The 22,909-nt window shown below is 39.5% G+C and overlaps 1 protein-coding gene across 2 annotated transcripts in view; it reads left to right on the top strand.

The window, feature by feature from the left end:
* CAMK4 (calcium/calmodulin dependent protein kinase IV) overlaps positions 1–22,909 on the top strand; it is a 160,906-nt gene that overhangs the window by 56,325 nt on the left and 81,672 nt on the right. For both annotated transcript variants that reach the window (XM_059693925.1, XM_059693924.1), the window contains one exon: positions 21,571–21,649. In XM_059693925.1, the coding sequence (XP_059549908.1) occupies positions 21,571–21,649 (79 nt within the window). The remainder of the gene's footprint in view (positions 1–21,570; positions 21,650–22,909) is intronic.

The following is a 22,909-nucleotide window of genomic DNA, read 5'->3' as shown; positions in this document are numbered from 1 at the left end:
TGTCTGACTATCCACCATCCAACCGTCCACTGGCTGGTAAATATGACGAGCACTAACCACCAGGGGACAGACGCTCAATGCAGGAGCTGCCGAGCTGCGGTGACTTGGCAGCGGTGGTTCTCGGGTGACACACCCCGGAACCAGAGAGGAGGGAGCCTGATTCCTTGTGGGCCGCATGATTCCACCTTCAGCCGTGGGTTATGTTGTTGCTGGGGCACCATCAGCCCCGAATCTGGTTTACTGCCGAGCTGCTGTGACTGCAGATGCCCTTTGAGCTGTGGCACTGCCCCAGGTGTGGCCAGCCGGGAGGGACCACGGGAGTTTGGCTCTAGGGCGTGTCCAGCCCATCTAACCCAGTCCTGCCCCACCAGCCACCTTCTAATTAATTTCCTTACAATGTGTATGAATCTGTGCACCGGGCCCCTAGTTCATTAAATAACTCAGAGAAACCATTTTAAAAAATGAGAAAGTTATCAAAAGAGATAAGGATAAAACACTTTGAGAAGTGAAGCGCTTAAGTGCTTAAAGGCATGTTTACAACTTACATGCATTAAGATCGAAGATGAAAGAATGGCTGCTTCTCCCAAAGAGCTCTTATCTAAAATTGACAAGAAATTTCCTGGAATTAGGGCAATGAAGTTCAGTTTTATTGCATGTTTTCTTCATTGCGTCAGAGTCAAGGGACAAAGCAAATACAGGACTGTTCGGTTTATATTACTGGACGCCTCTGATAGAAAAATGTATGATCAAGTTCATACGTGATTACTTTATCTGGCATTTAAAATACAAGTGTGTGCTTAATACCTTTGTTTGTTGTTGTTTTTTCCATCTTTTTTTCAATTACAGTTGACATACAATATTACATTAGTTTCATCTGTACACCCCGGTGAGTAAACATTATATAACTTACTAAGTGGTCATCCGATTAATCTTGTACCCATCTGACACCATACATAGTTATTAGAATACTATGTTCCCTCTGCTGTATTTCACATCCCCATGACTATTCTGTAACAACCAATTTGTACCCCCTCACCTTTTTTACCCATCCCCCCAATTCCCTTCCCATCTGGCAGCCATCAAAATGTTCTCTGTATCTGTGAGTCTGTTTCTGATCTGAGGGGGAGCTGAGGCAAGCAAACCTCAGAGGAGTTGAAGGCTTTGGTGAGCTGGTTAAATATGCCATACTCTATAAATGCCTCAAATACAGTGGAAACTGGCAGGAAGTTCTAGTTTCTCCCTCAGCAAATTCTTGAGCTTCTGGAGAAGGCAGAGACCTCCCCATTTCTCTGTCTGTCTCTTTTTATTCCTGCCTACCTCCAGGCATGTGAGGTGGCCTATAGAGCAAATCACAACACGCAGTAGGGTGACTGGGAGTAAGCCCTGAAAAGGGACCATATGAAAGCACAGGCCTTAGTTCCCACATCCTAGCCAAGAGTAGAATTGGGCGCTGAACAGTGTTGTCGTCCCACAGGTCCTGGAAGGTGAGGCGTCTGGGGGGACTCTTGGGATAATTCCTTATGGAGACCTGTCCCCTCCCCCCAGTGACAACTGGCACAGAATCTCTCCCTTTAATTGTCAGCATGTTGGACAAGTTAAGTGAAGCTCATAAGACTGGACAAGTTAGGTGAAGCTCATAAGACTTTAGAGCAGGGTGCTATGCCCTGATTGTGTCTCAGGAGTGTGGATTTGGTCACAGTATCTCCACATTTACCATCGGAACTGGGAGGATTGGTGGGCCATCGGCATACACAGGCCAAGCTCACTAACCATTGTCTGTGAGTTTCAGTTTTATGTCCCACATATGAGTGAACTCATATTGTTCTTCGCTTTTTCTGATTGACTTATTTGGCTTAGCATAATGTTCTCAAGGTCCATCTGTGTTTTTGCAAATGGCAGTATTTCACCTTTTCATACGGCTCGAGATGTGTCTTGAGAGCCCAGGCAGGGTTTAGACAGATGAAGAGGGTGGGAAATGTGCTTCAGGGGCAGAGAGTGGGCACACAGCACAGAGGCAGGAGAGATGAAGATGAGACCGGAGCACAGGCCCCTCAGAGGCCTGTGAGTGAGGGGACAGGGTAGGGAAACAGAGACCCTCCATGGTCCCCTATGCCTGGCTCTCTCCCCATGTACTCTCCATGGAGAGTCCCCTACCCCCCTGTCCTGACTACTCATGAAGACTCACCTTCACAATCTTTGTCCCAAAAACAGTTAATATTTGATCCATATAATGGAAAGTCTTCTTTTAATATGATTTCAACACTTTTTTAATCATGAATCTACAAATCTATTTATTAGAAAATAGTATACAATAATCCAATTTTATAATGGTGAAGCCTATTAATAATTAGAAACTGTTGCCCTCCTTCAGTATAATTACAAGAATGTAAATCGCTTTACATTCTTCTGGTAAATATATATTATTGCTCATTTGCCCCATAATACACATTTTACATTTCAAAAAATTGCTTTATTATTGACCAATAAATTTAATAGTGCTTTTAATTCAGAAAAGGGATAAACATCTCATCATTTTTCAGAAGGTTTTATATTTTGATAACTTTCAAAGCTGTAGATAAAAATTTACAGAAGCTAATGGATTAATTAATTAGTTCTTATGAATACTATAATGATATATTCTAATATAACTTTGTTTCATTTCTGTTCTATGATTGAAAACCATTAAAATAGTCCACTAAGTACCTTGATAATATGCTTAAATTAGTATTTCTGTCTTCAGAATTAACAATATAAGATGAGGAAAGTTGACATTTACTAATCTGTGATATATCAGTGTTTACAATGAACCAGAAACAACTACACACAACTGAGTGAGGTTTCTCAATCTTGATAGTTTGATGAGGTAATATCAATTTAGATGACAAAGTGTCATTTCTGAAATGAATTTGATATAAAAAAGATATTTATGTCAAAAATACGAAAAGACAGTACTGAATGATATGACAAATGGATAACATACGTAGCTCCATACGGCGATTTCTGTTTAAGACCCTTTGTTTCCTGATAAACATTTTATCTTGTTTATTGCTGGATCTGCTGGGAAATTATTCCATACTTTATTTGAAATGAATATGTATTTGGGTGACCTTTTGGACAGAGTTCTTTAAGAAAAAAAACCCCCTGTTAATTGAAAGGTTTTATTTCCTCCTTAAAATTGGTAAGGAAGGGAAAGGTCACTGCTTGCACATATAATCAGAAACTTTTGCTAGCATTAGCTTTTCAGTTGATTAGGGAGAGAAATAGTGAGCTACTTTAATTTAACATACTACTTGCCTTGTGCAATTTAATGACTATTGATTTGTTCAGATTAATTTGAAATATTAACATTGTGGGTGGTGAACAGAACAGAGACACCCATGTACTAAAGAGTGTTTTTCTATCTGACTAGGTTAGTCTTCAGTAGGGATTCTGTTATCAGTTACAGTAAGGGGGAAAAGAAGGAAATTAAAATTAATTTAGCTCTATTTCTGTGCTTGGCATTGTGCTGGGCCTTTCTCAGAAGATACCTCACGTAATCCTCATGAAAACGTCTGTTTTTGAGGATGGTGATCTCCATTTTTGACATATAAAGAAAGTCTAAACCTCATTTTTGTCTCTTTTCCTGTAATTCTCAAACTCACTAATTCTTTGCCCCCAAGTACAGAGGAAGATCTAAATAAATATTAGCTTGAAAAAAAATGATTTTCTGTTTGGCAATGTGTAGACAAATTCTAGTATACTTTGTTGAAAAGGCTCATTCTCAGTTTTTTCCAGTCTGCAGCCAGTGGCAGCCTCTTCTGCTAAATAATTTGGATTGCCACCTGAATGACTGCAAAGGGCTGCAATGCCATAGCCAGAATCCTTTTTGTCTACGTAAGCAAGTTACACATGCTTTACTGCTTTCTCCTGGGTTTAAAGTTAGAGAGGGCTCCAAAAAGCTTACCATTTTGTTTGGCTCATTAGGCAATAATTAGATGTCATTTCTAATTAATGTAGGCAGCAGAATAGACCACTACATTTTAGCCATTAAAGATTGCATTTTAGGCTAACTCAAATTATTTCATGGTCCTAATCAAACATTACCAATAATAAGGAGAAGTGTGGCGTTCTCCCAAGGGACCTCCAGTGATTTCTAATCACACCAACACCCTGGTGTGTGGCCCAATACTCTGAACCCTTTTCCCAACCTCCCTTGGCCATTCCCACTTCATAGGGATGAGGCCGGAGATATGACCAGCTCCCTAGGGAAGATAAAGCATCCGCTCAGTTTCTTTTCCGTGACCAGCCTTTTACAGTTTCAGGTCGGGGTTCTTTGTGATCACCACTGTCCCACTTAATGACCTCAACCATTTAGCCCCACCCCACAGACATTTCCGCAGGGGACCCAACCTGACATTTGGAAACACACATTGAGTTGTAACCTCCTTCCCCTTCACTTTTCCTTTGAAGATTAGGACACCGATTTGGCTTTTTCTTTGAACTCAGAGCCTCTGATAGAAGTTGAGTGATTGGTCTTCCTCCAGCTCTGAGGGCTGGACCCTTAGCTCTACGTGGATGCTGAGTTAGGAGAATGAAGATGCACAGAGAAGGCTCTTAGACAGTCATATATGGTGCCATGTTCAACTGGAGAGCTTTATTCTTTGTTTAAATTACTTATTTTAAAAGGCAGTTTCCTTAGGACTACATTATAGTTATATTATTACAAGAAAAAAGAGTTTGGAGCCTGTAGTGTATCTTGATCCTTTACTGGCATTGATAAATCATGGGAAAGGGGAATCTATAATTTTAATTGATATTACATTTTCAGGGATAGGAATAGGATTATTCTAATGTTTCATAGGTATTTAAATGTTCCTTGGAAGGCTGAGTGAGAACAAAGATTAGAACAAAAAGTGGAGACATTTTTCCTACACAGTAAAAATGGAATTGTTTTTGTAATTGCATCCTGACATGTTTTGTGGTTTGAGAATCAAGAATATTCAGGAATGTATTTTGAAATTTTTAACTGGTTTAAGTTTGTTTCCTTTGCCTTTGACTCAAAAGCAGAATGTAAGGAAATTGCTGATGAGACATTTAAAAAGAAAAAAACAACAACTACTCACCACAGGATAGGAAATTCTGCCAAAATGATACAAGAACTCAGAAGTGAGGAAACCTCAGGCTTCCCTCTTTATAAACTCTGAGATCAGCAACCAGGAATAAGTACCTATTAATGCATTTGATAAGCTAATATGCTGGGAGAATTTCTACCCAGAAGCTAGGGAGGCCTGTGAAACTGGAGGCAGACTGATGCAGGGATGTGGACATGCCAGAAAATGGACATAACACTTAAGAGTTACATTGCAGAGTGAGACGAAGCAGTTCAAGGTAGTTTCAAGTCATCCGGTGTGCTCAGGCAGATCTATTTAATGGGCTCTTCTTTCAAGGGCTTTATTATTGCTAACTCTCCAAAGTCCACAGTTAGTGTGAAATCATGCATGGTAAAGCCTATTGTTTTAAGAAAGAATTTGGGTCTTCATAGGGAAATAAGCAGTATTCATTGTTTCAGGCTTGGTCTTTAGGAGGTGTTTTACAATATTTATTAATTAAACTTTTAAAAAATCGGTGCATTAACCAATAAGTTTTATAACACAAACTTATATATTTCTGAGTGATTTGGAGTCTATAAAGCATTTGAACTTATGTGATCCTTACAATGAGCATGAGAGGCATAGGCACTTTGAGGGTCAAGGAGATCAAATGATTTGCCTGTGGTCAGGAGTGAGTTCATAACTCCTATCACCAACATTGCTGGCCAGTATCCCTGTGCTAGGCCTAGAAGTTGTCAGATAGCAAAACCCCAAATATGGTTCCTGTTCTGTGGGATGAGTAAGCGAGGTTTATTGAATACTGTGTACGGAGTATAAGACTCTATTGGGTTGATTGCCTTAAATAACTGTGAATAACAGTTATTTTATTTCCACCTGAACTTGATTATCTAAGGGGAAACGGGAAGAAGACATTATTATGTTTTGGGGGCAGGACCAACAAACTGGAAATGCCAAGTTCTGCTATCAGTCAGAAAAAAATTTAATTCAGACATCACTGTCCAGAAGAGCAGCATCACTTCTAATGATAAGATTGACTCAAACAATCTGGCATTAATGAAAGAAACATATGGTACTATTAAAGAGAGAAGTGGCTGTGGTGTTAGTGGAAACAAATACAAATATCTGAAAATAAATCCTATATAATAAAAGGCTAATATGCAGATCCAAGCGGTGGAACGACCAGTAGCTATGATGTGCACTGACCACCAGGAGGCAGATGCTCAACACAGGAGCTGGCCCCTGGTGGTCAGTGCGTTCCCACAGGAAGAGCGCCACTCAGCCAGAAGCTGGGCTTATGGCTGGTGAGCGCAGCAGCGGTGCTAAGGATGTCCAACTGATGGGCCTAGGCTGTCAGTCAGACATCCCCCAAGGGCTCCCAGACTGCAAGAGGCCACAGGCTGGGCTGAGGGACACCCCCCCCCCAAGTGCACAAATTTCATGCACCAGGCCTCTAGTATGACAATAATATAGGTCACACTTGAAATCCTAAATGAATTAGAAACAGTTTGAATTTATCGGTTTTATCATGACAGATACTGTTGATAAGGATGGAAAATAGTAACTAGGTGGAAGTACCTGCATTTTTATTTTTCTTCTTTTATCACAATATTTTCCTTTTTCTTCCTTCTTTCCTTGCATCCTTCCTCCCTTCCTTTCCTCTGCCTCTGCCTCTCCATTTTTTCCTTCATCCCTTTTTTTCTTCCATTCTTTCATACAGGATTTAAGGCATTATTATGATAGAAATAATAAAGAATAGAAAGTTATTCATTCAATTTTTAAAAATTCTTTAAATTGATATTGCAGGTCTATTATATGAAGAGCACTAGCTGATCACAGGTTTTCATTATTAAGTCACATTAGGAAGACACATACATGTAATGATATAATACAAAGCAGTGTGTGATGAGTTCTGTAATGGTGGGGATCTAGAAGATTAATTCATCAGTTGAGAAAGTATTAAGGTTTCATGATGTTTCCAGATAAACAGCGATGAAAGACTATGTGTCTTAATGAGAAATCCTAAAACATGGAACAGAGATTTCCATCTCAGCTCTGCCTCTTATGAGTTATCTTTTTGAACAAGACATTACCTCCCAAACTATAGATTATCAATGATGAATCATATAATGTACCTTGCCTCTTTGCTGGACTGTTGTGATTATCATATCAGATTATTCAATTATAACATATTTCTTGAACTCCAACTATATATGCCAGGCTCTGTGCTAGGCACCAGGGGACATAGATCAATAGGATCTTAATTCAAGGAGTCCACAGTCTGTCTAAAAATCTGCAGACTCTGATGCTTACAGAGGCCATGCCTGCAGTATAAGTGAGTGAAAAGACATTAAAGACCAAGGGGACTGATGGGTTTTCTGACACACTGTAGAAAATACATCATATCTTGATGGGGCAGCCTTTGCCATAGACTTAGCTGGTTGTGGTATCCAGGAATGCTAATCCAATGTTTCTAGCTTTAGTGTTCCTTAAAATGTGAGGTGTCTCTGTTTTTAATGTTGACATCTAATTACAAAAATTGTCTAGACATTTTGTAGGCAAAATGCACCTGTAAAGGGTAAAATCAACTTACGAGATGCCATAATCTCAATGGCATTAGCTCTGGTCTAAACAGGCATGCATGTGAATAAACCACAAAGCAGGTATTAGGTACAGATGTGGACCAAGTTAGCTTCAAATAACTCCAGGATGGAATGAAAAGGATGTGGTATGTGTGCCATGGGAGGTAGCCAATAAGATGTGATGACCAAGCTGAATTTAAAGAATGACTAAAATCTTGTTAACCAGAAAATTGGAGGAGGTGATTTAAACAAAAAGGGCAGGATGCTCAAAGACTGAATGAATTTGGTGTTGCTATGTATAAGAGGGAGGGCCTAAGGAGGTGAGGCAAAAAAAGGGGGGGGGGCGCAAAATGGTAAACGGTCTCACATGAAAAGCTAAGGGATCTGAACCCATTCACTCTCCTGGGGATAGTGACCATAGGGGAGACACATGGTCAGATTTCTACTCTAGAAATATGGTTCTACTAGTAGAATGGAGGAGGACTGAAGGGAAGTGAGATTAGGCCTATTTAAGAGACTGTGGCAGTAGGGATGGGAATTAGGAAGATATTTAAATTGATTTGTAACTGACAAAGCATCCTATTAATGTGTGGTACTATTTATATTTTAATTGATACTAAAATGCAAAATCTTCCACATTTTTAACATCTCTGCAATCAGAATGCATCCTTCAGTTCATGGGATGTGGTTGTTAAATGGGGGCAGGTTTTCTTTCTTTCAGGGATCATAGCATAATGATGCCTCTTCAAATTGATGGCATCTTTGATACAGTGAAATGGAATAATAATCATGCTCTTTTAACCACTAAACTGAATTTAAAAGCAGAGAAGTGGAAGAATTTCTACAAGTGATAATCCCACCTACCTCTCTGGAAGGGAGCCTTTAAGACATTTCTCTGCTTTGGTGAGCAGCTGTCCCCACTTCCTAAGCACCCATTAGAGCAGGGGAGGCACCTGTGTATGCCGCAGGAGATGGGAGGTGTGTGAATGGGTAGAGCTGGGAAGGGACCACAGGCCCTCTCTAAAAGACAGTTGCTATTTGTGTTGTGCCAACTGCTGCTGGACGCGAATTAAAAATTAGTGTTGCCAGATTCAAGAGATGATGGAAATATGAAATTTTTAATAAAATGTCTCAATATTTAAATGTTGGCAGCACATCCAACATTTTAAATAACCTTGTGCAGGCCAAACAAAACATATCTGTGTGCTCTGTAAGCTACCAGCCTAGTCTCTGCTAAGCCTCTTGTTGAAGGAGTGATCATACTGATTTCTAATCCTTTCAGTTTCATAATATTAAATGCTAAATGTCGCTGAATGCCAGTGATAAGACTACATCTCATCTGGGAAGATGAAATCTCCTCCTTGACTGTATCAGCCATCTGGTACAGCTCTCAGCCACATGAATCCTTTAGAAACAGCTGTGGGGGTAGTCTCAAGGCCTGTGATCTAAAATGAGTTAGTTATTTTGTTCTAAAATATGTCTGTCTGATCATCTATTCAACAGGAAAAATTCTTGGGCATAGTCTTTTAAAATAATAAAATTATATCTCTCGCCTCAAAATTCCTTTCTTCTCCAGAAACAATAACAAAAGCTGTTGGTGTTTTTAAAGCGGCCTGGAATGCCAAAGGGGGATTTCTTAATTCAGCTCTTGTAGATTTATCATTTGCTAATCCCCTGCAATCACAAATATTTTCAACATTTGTAATGTACTATTGATAAAAGCGTAAAACATAAACATTGTTTTTCTCTTTTGCAAGATTAATGTCTGATTCAAACTCAATAAGGTGATGAAAACTAAGACTGTAAGGGAGGAGTGCTGCTCTGCCAATGATGGAATGGCAGGTACTGTACTTGACCTTCTTCCGTACATGACTTGGACATACTGCATGAGGCAGCTGTCTTTTGTAACTGAATAATTGGCAGTATGGGGCTGTGATTCCTGAGAGAAGGGAAACACAAGGTCAGTACCACATTCACCTTGGCTTTCTAACTGGGACAGATATGGGGCTTTATGAAGCTAGGCAGGAGCAGCTGGGAAGGAGCTGTGAGCTAACAAATATATCAGAGGGGAGATAGGCATATCTTTGGAAGACCCTGGATCTATGGCCAAGGATTGAGAGACTTCACTGAGCATCTCAGATATTTAGTTGAGATGTCAAAAAGATCACTTAAGAGTGAAGATCATACCTTAGAGAAGGACCATGACATAGGACCAAGAACATAACTCAGTTAGATCTGCTGTAACAACAAATAAAACCAAACTGAACAGGATCAAATAGATTGGTCAACAATTTAACTGCCTGCCACTAAAGGTCAACTCTCTTTGAAAGAAGATAATATAATCCAAACTCCCTAGTGTGTATCATTTTACAATTTTGATCACACAATAAAAAAAAAGGTACCAGACATTCAAAGAAGCAGGAAATTGGACCCTTAATCAAAGGAGAAAAAAACAACAGTCAATAAAATTGACTTGGAGATAACCCAGATGTTGGAATGAACAGATGAAGAGTGTGAAACAAATATGGTAAATTTATTCAAGAACATGAAGCAAAATATGGCCATAGTGAGTAAACATATGGGGCATCTCAGCACAGAAATAGAAACTATAAAAAAGAACCTAATGGAAATTTTAGAACTGAAAAGTACTTACATGAAATTAAAAATTCATAAGCTTAAGACTGGATTGGAGGCTGCAGAAGAAAAGGTCAGTGAACTTGAAGATAAATCAATAGAAATTACCTAACTTGAAGAATAGAGAGACAAAAACTGGTAAAAATGAACAAAACCTCAAAAACTTGTGGGAAAATACCAAGTAGGCTACTCTACATATAATGTGTGTTCCAGAGGGAGAGGAAAGAAAGAACTAAACCAAAAAAAAATTTTTAAAGAGATAATAGGCAAACATTTCCAAAATTTGGTAAAGAATATTGCAGATCCAAGAAGCTCATTGAGCAGCAATCATAATAATTTAAAGAAAACAAAACATCAGTATGTAGTCAAAAGACAGAAACTGAAGAGAAAGAAAACATCTTTAAAGCAACCGAATAAGACATGAGATATACAGGATACAATGATATGAATAACTAATACCTCATCAGAAAAAAATGGAGGCCAGGCACACTAGAATAATACCTTTAAAGTTATGCAAAAAAACTGTAAGCCAGAATTCTATGTCTAGTAAAAATATGTCTCAAAACTGAGTGTAAAATAAAGACATTAAAAAATATATTCATTTTTATTGATTTCAGAGAGGAAGGGAGTGGGAGAGAGAGATAGAAACATCAGTGATGAGAGAGAACCATGGATCAACTGCCTCCTGCACATCCCTCCACTGAGGATTGAGCCTGCAGTCCAGGCATGTGCCCTGACCAGGGATTGAACTGTGACTTCCTGGGTCATGGGTCAATGCTCAACCACTGAACCACACTGGCCAAACAAATAAAGACATTTTTAAAATAAATGAAACAACTCCAAGTAGGAGGATATGATATATATATATATATATATATATATTCCTGATACTGAAATAGGGTGCTTGCCCGCACCCATGTGGGCAAATAAATGACCCAGAGAAGGAGAGGGTAGTTATGGACAGAGTCTGAACCCAAACTTATTAAAACCTTGGGCTGGAATGCTTCTTAAAATCTGGAGTTCAGTATCATTCCTCAACATGATATTTTTGAGATTTACTTTAAGACTGTAATATTGAACTTCCTTGGAAAACCTCCAGGTCTAATAACAACTTTTTAAATTCTAAAGGTTAGCCATTCATTCTTCAAGTTGTAGATTGAAAATGCCAAATCAGCAATTAAGTCATCTCAGCAGTTTTCCTCCAGTTCTTTATTGGCTTACGGTTCCAATTTCTTTTGTCTTTGGTGACCAAAGAACATTTTGAAACAAGTATTGAAGAACATTGAGGAGTTACCGGCTGACAGAGCTGGAGGATGAAACAATGGAAACCTGTCATTGGAATGGGGCAACGTGTGTGCTGACATTAAACACTTAGAGACTGACTTGTTCAGGCTCCTGTTCCTGAATATGACTTCACTTTCACCCCCAAGAAGAAACAACTGTGAGGTTATAACCAGTCTTCTTTAATAATTCATCTAATTAAAAAATCAATGAAAAGAGTAGGCTTGTTAAACAATAGCAAGTCAATCATGTAGAAGCAATATAATGATATGTAGAATTGCACACATTATCTTTTCAACAGATGACTGACAGTTCTTATAAATCACAGCTTTGCTTTTAAACCTTTTCATAATGAGCATTAGGAGGCTCTTTCCTGCAAGCACATACACACATTGAAAATAAGAACATTAAACATCAAATGCAAAAACAAACAAAAAAATTGCATTATAATGTTTAAAAATGATTAATATTTTTATATATAGTAACTATATTCTTTAACCAAGCACCTACAACATTAGAAAATGACAGGATTCTTTGGGTTCAAGACCCCTCCCATTAAAAAAAGAGTGAAACTCTTCAATAACATACTGCCTTGATAGCCTCAGCAAAGACAGTTTTACATGGCTAGGAAGCATATCGTCGCAGAAATACAGAGGGAGCAAAGAAACAGTAGTCAGCAGTGCCTCCAAGACTTCAGTCTTTTAAGAGATTCTGTATCTGAAGTTCTCTTGCATTTCCAAAGAGCAAGTTGTAGGTTTGATGGGAAGGGAATCCAAGCCTCTATTGCTTCAGCCTAAACAATCACCAATGTCCCATTTGGTTTGCTCTCCCAATAAAATCATTCTCTGATTTATAATCTCCCTTACTGGGAGAATGCCCATGATGCTAAATTGTCTTCACATTGTGCAATCTCATTCTGATTCCCTAAAACAGCTATGTGCTTCCATTTCAAATCAGAATTGATCTCTACCTGGCCCTTTGAATGCATTCAGATATCTATCTCTCAGCTGGTGGGTAGACAGTTATAGGTTAATGTGCTTGGATTTCTTTTGCAAGAAAAAATAAAATTGAACCAATCTCTCCTTAAGACAAAGAAGGAGAGCAAAGGGGAGAATAAAGGAGTGAGATTATGAAAAAAGAAAAGAAAAAACATATTTTATAAAAGAGATGAAGCAAATTTTTTTTTAAATATATTTTATTGCTTTTTTACAGAGAGGAAGGGAGAGAGATAGTCAGAAACATTGATGAGAGAGAAACATCAATCAGCCGCCTCCTGCACACCCCGTACTGGGGATGTGCCTGCAACCTAGGTACATGCCCTTGACCGGAATCGAACCTGGGACCCTTCAGTCCGCAGGCCGACGCTCTATCCTCTGAGCCAAACCGGTTTCGGCGAAGCAAATTTTTATAGTTGTTCTTTAAATGTTGAGTGGGAGGAACATGTAAAGATAAACGGTAGGTTAAACCCCCCCCCCCCCCGCTTTTTTTGTACCAAGTAGTCCTAAATGGTAGCAAAGGACTCTATACTTGAAATGCCTCTAGGCAAATAAATATATATGGCGCTTTTTCCATACATCCATAAGTTTGGCCAGGTATCAACATCAAGTGCTTCCTAATAGCTTAACAGGGGCTATAATGCGTGTGCATATAATATCCTATATAATAAAAGCCTAATATGCAGATTGTCCCCTTGACCGGGAGATCGACCAGGGGGTGGGGCCAACTGGCCAACCGTGCGAAGGGAGACCCCATCTGGCAGCCAGCAGCCGTTAGGGACCCTACCCATGCATGAATTTCGTGCACTGGGCCTTTACTACACATATAAAATAGCATATACATCACATTACGGTTATCATGTACACATGATAAAGTAGGTTTGACTACTTTTTCTTCATTCTCTGACATGAAACATTTAGAGCCTTTTGCCTTTAACTTTTTAAAAAATAACCATACTAGACAAGACTAGAGCTAAAAAATGATTTTTCCAAGATTTCTGTTAAACAAAACAATTTGAAAGTAGAAGTCAGGTTCTGATTCCCAAGGAGTATTGATTTTCTTTCTCATCAAATGATAGCAGAAAAATTTCTACTTTCTATATTTCTTGGCCTTTTTGTTAAAGAGTATGTTAAAAATGAAGAGACATGAGTAGTGAAGCATATTTTTTTCAGTTGAATAACTCTGACTATAATATCCTCTAATCTCTGATCTCCTTTCTTCCTTTGGATCTCAGGAAATTTTGTTTATTCTCTCTTTATATTATCTATTTTGAAGCAAGAATACAGCATTATAACAAAATATTATTTCTGTTAAAAATGAACTGTTACTGTGCATAATAATTTTTATCTCTCTCTATAAAAGCCTAAGTGACCATTACGAGCAGACGACTGGACAGCCAGGTGACCAGACAGTAGCTATGACACACACAGACCACTGGGGGCAGACACTCAACGCAGGAGCTGCCCCAAGCTGGCCAACCTCCTGCTGTCCCTCTCCCGGCTGGCTGGGTGGTCAGTGCACTCCCACAGCCAACCTCCCACAGCCAGCCAATCTCCTCCAGCTGGCCAACCTCCTGCTGGCCCTCTCCCGGCCGGCCGGGTGGTCAGTGCACTCCCACAGCCAACCTCCCACAGCTAGCCAACCTCCTCCAGCTGGCCAACCTCCTTCAGCCGGCCAACCTCCTGTGGTTCCCTCTGCCTGATTGGGACTGGGTGAGACTGGGACTGGGTGAGACGGCCCCGATTGCTGGCCAGACTGAAAGACCCCACCTGTGCACGAATTTGTGCATTGGGCCTCTAGTTTTTGTATAAACATACTAAATTTATATAAAATTTATATATTTCTGAAAATACATTTATACACATTAGGGTAATCATTTAATTTTAGCAAAGACTATAAACTATATTTTGGAAAAATTACTGAAATATTATTTTACATAAATTTATATGAGCTGTTCTATTCTTTTGGTTGTTGTTAATCCTCACCCGAGGATATTTTTCCATTGATTTTTAGGGAGAGTAGAAGAGAGGGAAAGACAGAGAGAAACATCAATGTGAGAGAAATCAATTGGTTGCCTCCTGCATGCATCCTTATCAGGGCTCAGGCCCAGCCGGGGAGGAGTCTGCAACCAAGGTACGTGCTTTTAATCCGAGTCAAACCTGGGATCCTTTGGTCTGCAGGCCAACACTCTGTCCACTGATCCAAACTGGCTAGGCTATCCGATTCTTTTAACTTAATACTTCCACCCTTTAAAAAGTTATTTCTAAAATTTTAACTATGTGAGGTGATAGATGTTAATTAGCATTATTACTATTGTGGTAATCATTTTACAGTATTCATATATCAAGTCATTACCTTGTATACCTTAAACTTTCACAATGTTATATGTTAATTATATTGCAACTAGAGGCCCAGTGCACAAAATTGTGCACGGAGGAGTGGGGGTGTCTCTCGCAATCTGGGACCCCTCAGGGGATGTCTGACTGCTGCGGGATCAGGCCTAAACCAGCAGTTGGACATCCCTCTCGCAATCCAGGACCACTGGCTCCTAACCGCTGGCCTGCCTGCCTGCCCTCCCCTAACCACTCACCTGCCTGCTTGATCACCCCTCACCACTTTTCCTGCCTGCCTGATCACCCCTAACCACTCTGCCTACCTGTCTGATCACCCCTAATAACTATGACTGCCTGCTTGATCACCCCTAACTGCTCATTTGCCTGCCTAATCACCCCTAACTGCTCGCCTGCCTACCTGATCGCCCCTAACTGCCTCTGCCTGCCTGATCACCACTAACCACTTGCCTGCCTGCCTAATCGCCCCTAACTGCCCCTGCCTCGGCCCCTGCCACTGTGGCTTTATCCGAAGGACGTCCAGAATGATGTCCGGAAGGTTGTTCAGCTGTCTGGTCTAATTAGCATATTATGCTTTTATTATTAGAGATAAAGTTGGAAAAAATTAAAAGGTCTGTAACATTAATAAGTCCATTACTCAGCAAAATAAAATAGGACTTTCTTAATAGATTCCTCATGTACAAAAAATAAAAAGTTAATTCTAACATACTTGTGTCCTGAGGTTGATGAATCAAGGGTATATTTTGTTGAAAAAGTTTTCTTAAAGCTTTGCTAAGATAGCTTGTATACTGAAATTACTGATAAGTTAATGTGAAGAGTCATACAGCCTATAGCCTTTTGAACATAGCTTCTTTCACGTAGGGTATTAATTTAGAGAATCACCCAAGCTGTTATGTGTACCCTCATTCATTTCTTTTTATTTCTGGGTAGTTTTTCACTATATAGATGTATCACAGATTGTCCATCTATTTCTCAGTTGAGGGATATTAGAGTTGTTTGCAGTTATGGGTGATTACTAATAAGCTGCTATAAAGATTCATGTTCAAGTTTGTGAGTGAACATGGCTTTCATCTCACTTGGGTAAATACCTGGGAGTGAGATGGATAGATCATATAATATTCTTTTTTTTTTCATCTTTATTGTTGAAAGTTTTACATAGGTCCTCATTCTTCCCCCATTAGCCTTTTCCAGCCTGCTCCCATTCCCCCCTCACCCACCCTCACCACCCCATTGTCTGTGTCCACAGGTTATGCATATATGCATACAAGGTCATTGGTTGATCTCTTCCCACCCACCTCCAAAAACTGCCAAGCTATTTTCCAAAGTGGCCCTATCATTTTGCACTTCCACCAGCCATGTATGAGAGTTTCATTGTTTCTGCATCCTTGCCAGCCCATGATATTGTCTCTCTTTTTATAAGGTGTCAAATAAGTATAGTATAGTTGTATCTTATAATGGTTTTAATTTGCATCTCCCTCGTGACTAATGATCCTGAGCATCTTTCCTTGTGCTTATTTTTCATCCAGATATTTTCTTTGGTGAAGTGTATGTTTAAGTAGTTTGCCCATATTTTAAATGCATTGTTTGTTTTCTTATTATTGGGCTTCAAGGATTTTTTTTTAATTAAATCTTTATTGTTCAGATTATTACATTTGTTCCTTTTTTTTCCCCCCCCATAACTCCCCTCCTCCCAGTTCCCGCCCCACCCTCCGCCCTCACTCCCCACCCACTGTCCTCATCCATAGGTGCACGATTTTTGTCCAGTCTCTTCCCACATCTCCCACACCCCTTTCCCCCCCAGGAATAGTCAGTCCATTCCCTTTCTATGTCCCTGATTCTATTATAATCAACAGTTCATTCTGATCATCAGATTATTTATTCACTTGATTCTTAGATTCACTTGTTGATAGATGCATATTTGTTGTTCATAATTTGTATCTTTACCTTTTTCTTCCTCTTCCTCTTCTTAAAGGATATCTTTCAGCATTTCATATAATCCTGGTTTGGTGGTGATGAACTCCTTTAGCTTTTCCTTATCTGTGAAGCTCTTTATCTGACCTTCAATTCTGAATGATAGCTTTGCTGGATAAAGTAATCTTGGTTGTAGGTTCTTGGTATTCATCACTTTGAATATTTCTTGCCATTCCCTTCTGGCCTGCAAAGTTTCTGTTGAGAAATCAGCTGACAGTCGTATGGGTATTCCCTTGTAGGTAACTCGGTTTCTTTCTCTTGCTGTTTTTAAGATTCTCTCTTTATCTTTTGCTCTTGGCATTTTAATTATGATGTGTCTTGGTGTGGTCCTCTTTGGATTCCTTTTGTTTGGTGTTCTCCGCGCTTCTTGGACCTGTAAGTCCATTTCTTTCACCAGGTGGGGGAAGTTTTCTGTCATTATTTCTTCAAATAGGTTTTCAATATCTTGCTCTCTCTCATCTTCTGGCACCCCTATAATTCTGATGTTGGTACGCTTGAAGCTGTCCCAGAGGCTCCTTACACTATCCTCGCATTTTTGGATTCTTTTTTCATTTTGCTTTTCCGGTTGGATGTTTTTTGCTTCCTCGCATTTCAAATCATTGACTTGATTCTTGCGCTCCTCTGGTCTGCTGTCGGGCGTCTGTATAATATTCGTTATTTCAGTCTGTGTGTGCTTAATTTCTAGTTGGTTCCCCAATATAAGATCGAGGGTCTTATTAGTTTTCGTGTAGATCTCATTAAGTTTATCGGCAGCTTCTAAACAGTTCTTGAGAGACCTTAAAAGTGTGGTTCTGAACTCTATTTCTTCCATTAACAATTTTGTCCTGTTTCTTTGTCTCCGCATTTTGTTATGCTTCCTTGGTGCACCCCCTAGTGGTCTTTGTTCACAGTCTTATAGATAAATCTTGATTGTTGTAGCTAATTCCAGGGAGGGTTTGACCTCCAGGCCAAGTGGCTATGAGAATCAGCTGTGTCAGCAGTGAGAGAACTTCTGTCCTCTAGGGAGGTGCTAATCTAGCCTTTGCCTGAGGCTATCCGGCAAATGGTTCTGCGCTGGGCTTGGGCGGGGCGGGTCGCACAGGATCAACAGGGTGGGCCGGAGAGAGCAGTTATGGCGGCTCTTAGTCCTGTCCCAAGGGGCTCTGCCTCTCTGAGTCCCAGCACCCGCTGCAAAGCTCGGAGAGAAAGCTGCACTCGCTCTGACCGAAGCCAGACAGTCCCGCTTCTCCCGTTTGAGTCTGGGTCCCTAAAGACTCGCCCGGATCTGGTGCTCAGAGTCTGCGACTCCCTCCCGATTGAAAACAACAACCGCGCCCTCCGCCGCCAGCCCGCTCCGCGCACTCCGCACCTCAGAATTTGACTTCAGCACTGCGCCTCCTCTGAGTGTCCGTATGCATTTCTCTTTCCTCCTAGTTGTAGGACTTCCACTCAGCCAGCGTTCCTGTGGTTCTGGGTGATGTCCCTTCCGTTTTTTGGTTTCACTTTTGAAGTAGTTGTTCAAAGCAGCAAACTCCGGCGTTAACCTATGCCGCCATCTTGGTTCTCCTCGGGCTTCAAGGATTTTTATAATTCTAAATACAAGTCCTTTGTTAGGCATGTGATTTGTACATATTTTTCTCCCTGCCTGTGACTTTCAAATAAAAGTATTCTTATTTTAAATAAAGTCCTATTTATTCTTTCATGCACTGTACTTTTGTTCTTTATAAGACAGCATTACATATTTAAGGCTGCACAATTTTCTTCTTTGTTTTTAAAAAAAGTCTCAGAGTTCTAGGTTTTACATTTAGATTTGTGATCCGTTTTAAGTACTTTTTGTATAGTATGAGGTGAATGTAAAGATTTTTTTTTTGCATATGGGTATATGTCTAGTTGTTCCAGCATTATTAATAGTTGGAAGGACTGTCCTTTCTTCACTAAATTACCTTTCCACCTTTGTCAGAAACAAATGGGTCATATATATGTGTAAGATGATTTCTGTATTCTTCCTTTCTGTTCCATTTGTCTCCATGTTTATTATTCCTTCAATACCACTCCTTTGATTACTGTAGCTTTATGGTAAATCTGGGAATCCAGTATGTGAATCCTCTAACTTTGAACAGAATGTGTATTCTGCTGTTTTTATGTGGAATTCTCTCAAATTGCCAATTAGATTAATTTAGTTGAAAGTGCTATTCGTGTCTTCTGCATCGTTAGTGACAATTTGTCTACTTTTTTCTTTGTATTGATTGTTAACAGTGTGCTTTGAAGTCTCCAACTATATTAGTGGATTATTTTATTTCTCCTTTTGGTTCTATCAGTGTTTGCTTCATGAAGTTTGAAGTGCTATTGTTGGGTGTATATACAATTATAGTTGTTATGCCATCTTGGATAATTAAGTAATACCTCTATCTCTGTTCTGAAGTCTAGTTAACCTAATATTAGTATGGCTATTCCTGACTTATTTTCATAGTGTTTGCATGGTATCTCTTTCCCATCATTTTATTTTTAACCTGTTTGTGCCTTTCTATTTATTTCTTTATTTAAACTTTATTTTTATTGTTGACACTATTACAGATGTCCCCATCTCTCCTGTTCCCCACTTCCCTCTGGCCATCACCTCACTGTTTTCTGTGTCCATGGGTTATGCATATATGTTCTTTGGCTAATCCCTTCACCTTCTTTCATCCAGTCTCCCCCATTCCTCCCCTCTGACAGCTGTCAGTCTGTTCCATGTATCCAGGACTCTGGTTCTATTTTGTTCATCAGTTTATTTTGTTCATTAGATTCCACATGGTTTCCTATACACAGCCTATAGTTTGGTCTGATTTTTCAATCTAATCTAGCCATTTTTTTTTTCTTTTCAAATAGAAATGAAAAAAAAAGCAGGGGGTACAATTTTTTAATTGATGTGTTCATAAGATTTAAACTTAATGTAATTATTAGTATGAGTTAATTAAAATCCACCACATTATTAGCTTATTTTTAATCTCTTAATTAAAACTAAATAATATCATGCTACTGAAATAATATTATACTACTTAAAATATAGTATAAGGACAATACTTGTATCTGTCTTGTTCTCTTGCTCTCCTATTTCTTTCCCCCATTCTTTATTTTTTATTTTATTTTATTTTTTTTATCTTTCCCCCATTCGTTATGCTATTGTTGTCATGCATTTTACTATTACATATGCTGTAAACACACTGCATTGTCAATATTTTGGCTTTAGATAGTTGTCTTCTAGAGCAATTAAAAATACAATGAATTATATATTTACCCTCATTTATTCCATTTCTAGAAAATTTTATTTCTTTATGTATATGTTATATCTTAAATGTTGAAATTTTTAAATCTGTTAGCATTTACAATACCAATTCCTGACTCCTCCTGACTCTATTTAAAATGTGTAGTGTGTAGGCATCTGTTTGACTTGTATACTTCTGTTCTGCTTAAAATTTCAAAACCGTAGGACTGTGTATATCATAAGAGGTCCTTCAGCTTAATCTTCAAAGTCTGACAGATTTACTTCAACTGACCTTATTTTAAGATTTATCTGAAGTTCTCCTTCCTAAGTTGAGATTTAAACCTGCTTGTCAGTGAGTCCCTTTGTATCTGTCTTGTTCTCTTGCTCTCCTGTGTGGAGAGGGAGCATCGGGGTCACACTGTCCTGCTTTTCAGTGTTCTGTCAATAACCTGGCCCATACATGAAGTTAGGTATTGAGCCCCTTCTTACCATTTTCTTTTATAGGTAAAACAACAACAACAAAAAAACCCAAAAAAAACATTCTGTACTCCTTAAACCTTTTTAAAAAAATATATTTTTTATTGATTTCAGAGAGGAAGGGAGAGGGAGAGAGAGATAGAAACATCAATGATGAGAGAGAATAATTGATCAGCTGTTTCCTGGACACCCCCACTGGGGACTGAGCCAGCAACCCGGGCATGTGCCCTGACTGGGTATCAAACAGTGACCTCTTGGTTCTTAGGTTGACGCTCAACCACTGAGCCACACCAGCTGGGCTCCTTCAAGCTTCCCCCCCCCCCCCCCCCCATATATCTTTCACCGTTTTAAATAGTATTTTCTCTTGAACATTTCACAGAACTCTTTTTGTTAGGGCATGTGAAATGAGTAGTAGCAGTATTTACCAACACAAAGGAGCCAGGATCTCTGTAGGACTAACACTGGCTCTAGGAGAATGCCAGGGCACCAAGTGGTGTAAATTCTCAGAGATCCCCAGCTCCCTTGCCAAGTAGTGACCCTGAGAGCCAAGGGCTGAACTTAAATCCTCTCTCTGAAGCCACCATGCCTTCCTTTACTCCAGACTCATACTTTTGGGAAAGCTCAGGGGTTCTCAAGTTGAGTGGATATGCACCCAACAAGCCATTCTCACCTGAAGGCCTAGTTTATTCCAGAGCCACTGACTGCAACAGCTGTAAACATGTTGTTACTTGTGTAGGGATGGGGCAAAGGAAAAGAGCAGACCGGAAAAACCTCGGACTTTTTTGGAGCCAACTATATTCAGTTGCAAGAGAAAAAAAATATGCTCAACAGTTGGGCGGGTTCTATAGTAGAACTTATAAACAGTTGTCAACTATGAGGGTAACTGCAAGAGATTTGTATTTTCAAGGTTTCCCCTTTATTGCATGTCCAGAGCATAACGTTTTCTTTTTGTCTCTTTCCCCCTCAAGGGGTGCTACATCCATTGTGTACAGATGCAAACAGAAGGGGACTCAGAAGCCTTATGCTCTCAAAGTGTTAAAGAAAACAGTAAGTTTATTTCGTTGTATATACTAGCATCACTAAGGGATCTGTTACCTGAAGAAGCCAAATGCCCTGATTCCAAGGGCAAAGAGCCACTTTGTTGCAGTTAACTCATTTGAATTTCAATTATGAGGGTGCAACCAGATGAATGTTGTTGTCTGATGCTGCTTGTGACTCTGAAAGCAGCTGGATCTCAGATTGGATGTGGGGAGGAGAAGGGTGGAAAGGAAAAGCATGTGGAGCTGGCAGGGGAACCTTGCTCTGTGTATCAGTCATGATTTTAGATATACATATAGGCCAAGATTTCAAATGTTGGGTTTGCTTCAGTGAGTTACACCTGGACAAAGGCTAATGTCTCTGGGACTGAACTGGTTCATCTAAGAACGTTTGTTTGGGGGTTTCTTCTTTTTGCTCTATACCTGTAGGAGAGCTGAGGAGGCAAAAGTTACTTAGGCTCATCTCCAGTGAGTGAGAAATGCAGGTGAAAGTTCAAAATACAAATGCCAGTAGGATGTAACTACTACACCGTGTGCCCCAGAGGGCATTTGTCATTCTAATGCCCCACATACATTTTCTGTCCTTAGGTTGTTTCTCCTTATAAAACCACAAAAAGACAACATTTCCTTTTATAGCACATTCTTCTTTTCTCAAATTTTATGTCAACAAATATGTGAAATATATATACTTTGGAAACCCAGTTATAAAGTATACTGAGATGTATCATAAATTTGAAGTCAAATAATGCCAGCTTTAGAGCAATGGACTTTTTTTTCTCTCTAAAGACAGCTTAGTATCACCAGCTGTTTATGCATCGTCTGGCACAGGGAAATTTTAGAATCTCATATAATGAAGATGAGAATAATAGCACAGGGTTTTCAGTCGTGTAAAAGTAGCATGATATTGGGAAACAATCTCTGAGAATTTAAAGCCATAGCAAACTAACAATGACAGCTTAATTGAAGTTGGTAATATTTTTAAAAATATTTTTATAGATTTCAGAGAGGAAGGGAGAGGAAGAGAGAGATAGAAACATCAGTGATGAGGGGGAATCATTGATTGGCTGCCTCCTGCATGTTGGACCAAGCTCGCAACCCAGGTATGTGCCTCCGATCAGAATCAAACCCGGGACCCTTTAGTCCGCAGGCATACACTCTATCCACTGAGCCAAACTGGTCAGGGCTGAAGTTGGTAATTTAATGGCAATTGCTACTAATCAACTCTCTATTCTGGATTTCCTGTTTGGTGTAGGCAGTGATTTAAGTTATT

Source organism: Myotis daubentonii, chromosome 4 (assembly GCF_963259705.1).
Source record: "Myotis daubentonii chromosome 4, mMyoDau2.1, whole genome shotgun sequence".
Lineage (NCBI taxonomy): Eukaryota > Metazoa > Chordata > Mammalia > Chiroptera > Vespertilionidae > Myotis > Myotis daubentonii.
The sequence above is the reverse complement of the archived record's forward strand: the minus strand, read 5'-3'. Positions and strand labels throughout refer to the sequence as shown.